The sequence below is a fragment of the Salpingoeca rosetta genome, assembly GCF_000188695.1.
Source record: "Salpingoeca rosetta unplaced genomic scaffold supercont1.5, whole genome shotgun sequence".
In the NCBI taxonomy this organism is placed as follows: Eukaryota; class Choanoflagellata; order Craspedida; family Salpingoecidae; genus Salpingoeca; species Salpingoeca rosetta.
The window spans coordinates 1,915,416-1,917,875 of NW_004754929.1; the positions used below are offsets into that span (position 1 = coordinate 1,915,416).

General features: G+C 55.1%; 2 protein-coding genes across 2 annotated transcripts in view; both read right to left on the reverse strand.

Moving 5' to 3' along the window:
- The window catches only part of PTSG_02492 (uncharacterized protein), a gene marked incomplete at both ends in the record, with an annotated part of 2,998 nt that extends 1,931 nt beyond the window's left edge, over positions 1–1,067 (reverse strand). The window contains 2 exons of the mRNA XM_004996926.1: positions 39–122; positions 444–1,067. Of these exons, the coding sequence (XP_004996983.1) occupies positions 39–122; positions 444–1,067 (708 nt within the window). The remainder of the gene's footprint in view (positions 1–38; positions 123–443) is intronic.
- Positions 1,068–2,421: 1,354 nt separating this feature from the next.
- PTSG_02493 (uncharacterized protein) overlaps positions 2,422–2,460 on the reverse strand; it is a gene marked incomplete at both ends in the record, with an annotated part of 4,323 nt that continues 4,284 nt past the window's right edge. The window contains one exon of the mRNA XM_004996927.1: positions 2,422–2,442. Coding sequence (XP_004996984.1) covers positions 2,422–2,442 — 21 coding nt within the window. The remainder of the gene's footprint in view (positions 2,443–2,460) is intronic.

Genomic DNA, 2,460 nt, shown 5'->3' on the forward strand with positions numbered 1-2,460 from the left:
CGCTGCACAGTAGAGCGTCCGCACGGGCGAAAGCGAACCTTAAGCCATCGTCGAATCTGCTTTCCCTGCATGGTGTCCTTGTTGAACTCCATCTGCTTGGCGCCGCAGTTGGGGCAGAACCGCTGGCCAATGCGAGTGCACGGGTGTGAGTGGTAAGTGCGGGGGGGGGGAGGGCCATTTCGCAAGGGTTGAATGAACAGCAGGGTTCTGGGTACAGCATGCTGCTTGCAGGGAGGGCTCAGTCACACCAGTCCACACACTAACTACACAAGTGGACAGACGTACTATCACACGCACGCACACGCACGCACACGCACGCACACACAGTGTCTCTCACACGCACGCACACACACACCCACACACACAAACGCAAACACAAACACACAAACGTACACACACACACACACACACACAAACACACAAACACGCATTCATGCACTCACAGCCTTGGGGTGGAGCTCAAAGTTGCAGTTGAAACAAGGGTGTTTGGCGTTTGGTGCAGTCGGGAGGTGGTCACTGGAGACGGAACCAGAGAAGTTAGTTTGTGATTGGCGTTTGTGCTGCAGCTGCTCCTGCTGTATGGTTTCCAGCTGGTGCGCGTCGAAGTTTGATGTGCGCGAGGACTTGCGGGACATGACCCTGGAGATGGTGGCTTCGTCGTGGTCCAGGCCTTGGCGCGCTTGCCAGACGAGATAGTACAGGACAAGCGGGGTGATGATGATGTTGATGGCGAGAGATGCCCACCGCAGGCTGCTCAGCTCGTCAATCAGGCTGGATGTCTTGTCGTAGCCAAATGTGTAGTCGCATTGGCCACCGCTGCGGGAATCCAAGGTGACGACATGGCGGATGTTGCAGGAGGAGCCGCCCTCGTTGAGCGCAAAGGTGTCGCAGAGGGTTGTGTTGGACAGAGGGGTGACGCACGGGTCTCCCGACGTGCATGAGCATGTACACATCAGGTCTGATTGGTTGCCGAGGAAGATGGGGTTGAAGTCATCGTTGAACTCTGAATAGGACCCTTGCATGGTCCGAAACAAGTTCCAGTCTGTGGCCACATCAAACAGGTACATGCACACCACAATCTGTTGTGGAAAGGAAGGGCGGGATTGGGTTGCAGAGTGGGCGTGAGAGAAAGCAGACCGAGGGCAAAGGAAGGGGAGATGGGGGGGGGAGATCACGTGTGTGGTTGTATGTGTGTGTGCGTGTGTGTTTCAGTGTTCTTCGTGTGAGTCAACATGCCTGTTCCTGCCTCCCTCGTCTTTGAGCTTGTTAACGAGGCACATCTAACATACACGTACACACATACACACGCAAACGCACGCACGCACACACACACAACGCACACATGCACACACACACAAACCAAAGCAAAACCACCACACACCCTCTCCTAGACTCCTGCTCACCGTGAACTGTGCCACCCGAAGGAAGTGTGGAGGCGCCATCCTTTTCCCTCAGAAGCGTGCGTTGGCACGTTCCACGATACCGCAACAGTCAAACACAAACAACAGACTCCACAACAGACAACGGACGGGTCCGTGGAACAAGGTGACAAGTCGTGAAGAAGGTGGGTGTTGTCGTTGGCCTGTGCTCCTTGTTGCTTTTTTACTTGGCTGCTGAGTGGACACGACTGAATTCAGGGTCTGTAGACTTGCCTGCGTTCAAATTTCGCGCCACGGTTCTTTGTTGTTCGCCACCCTCAATTCACTCGCCCAGTCTCGCGTAAGCAACTTCCCATTGTTTCGCTGCGCACCCACGCCTGTTGCTGCGCGACCCTACCTTCGCACACGAGCAACCGAGCCTTGCGGCCCAGCAACCGCACCAACCAAATCACAGTTGCACCAAGAGGCGGTGGGCGAGTCAAGTGTGCGGTGTGTGAAGAAGGCAAACTGCGCCACCCCCAGTGATCGGCGACCACACACACACCCCACCACATCAAGCAACGAGACTCGCAAGCAGCTCTTGTTGCCTGCCACAAGGTCCAATACAAGTGATACAAGCGATCCCCCCCCCCCACACACACACACACGCACACAGGGTGGATACACAGACACACACACACACACACACACAGCCACGCAAACAAAACACACAACCAAACGGTGCGCGTGAGTGTGTGAGTGTGAGTGTGAGTGTGTGATCGGCCCCCACAGCACTCGCTGCACCACGTCCCTGATAAAACACAAGTAAGAAAGGTGTGGTGCGTGCAGTTGTGTGAATCTGTGTGTGTGTGTGTGTGCAGTTGCGTGATATGCAGTGCCGAATGTTTGATTGTCGTGGTGCTTGCTACATTTGACATGCGCGATGTGACAGACGTTGTCGTTGACTCGCCTACTTGCTGTCTTGCTTACTTGCCGCCCTACTTCTTTCTTCCTTGCCTGCTTGCTTGACCGTTGCTTTGACCGTCGTGGTTTGACCGTTGATTCACCCCAGCCAGCAGTTGTACTCACAGCCAAAGCACAC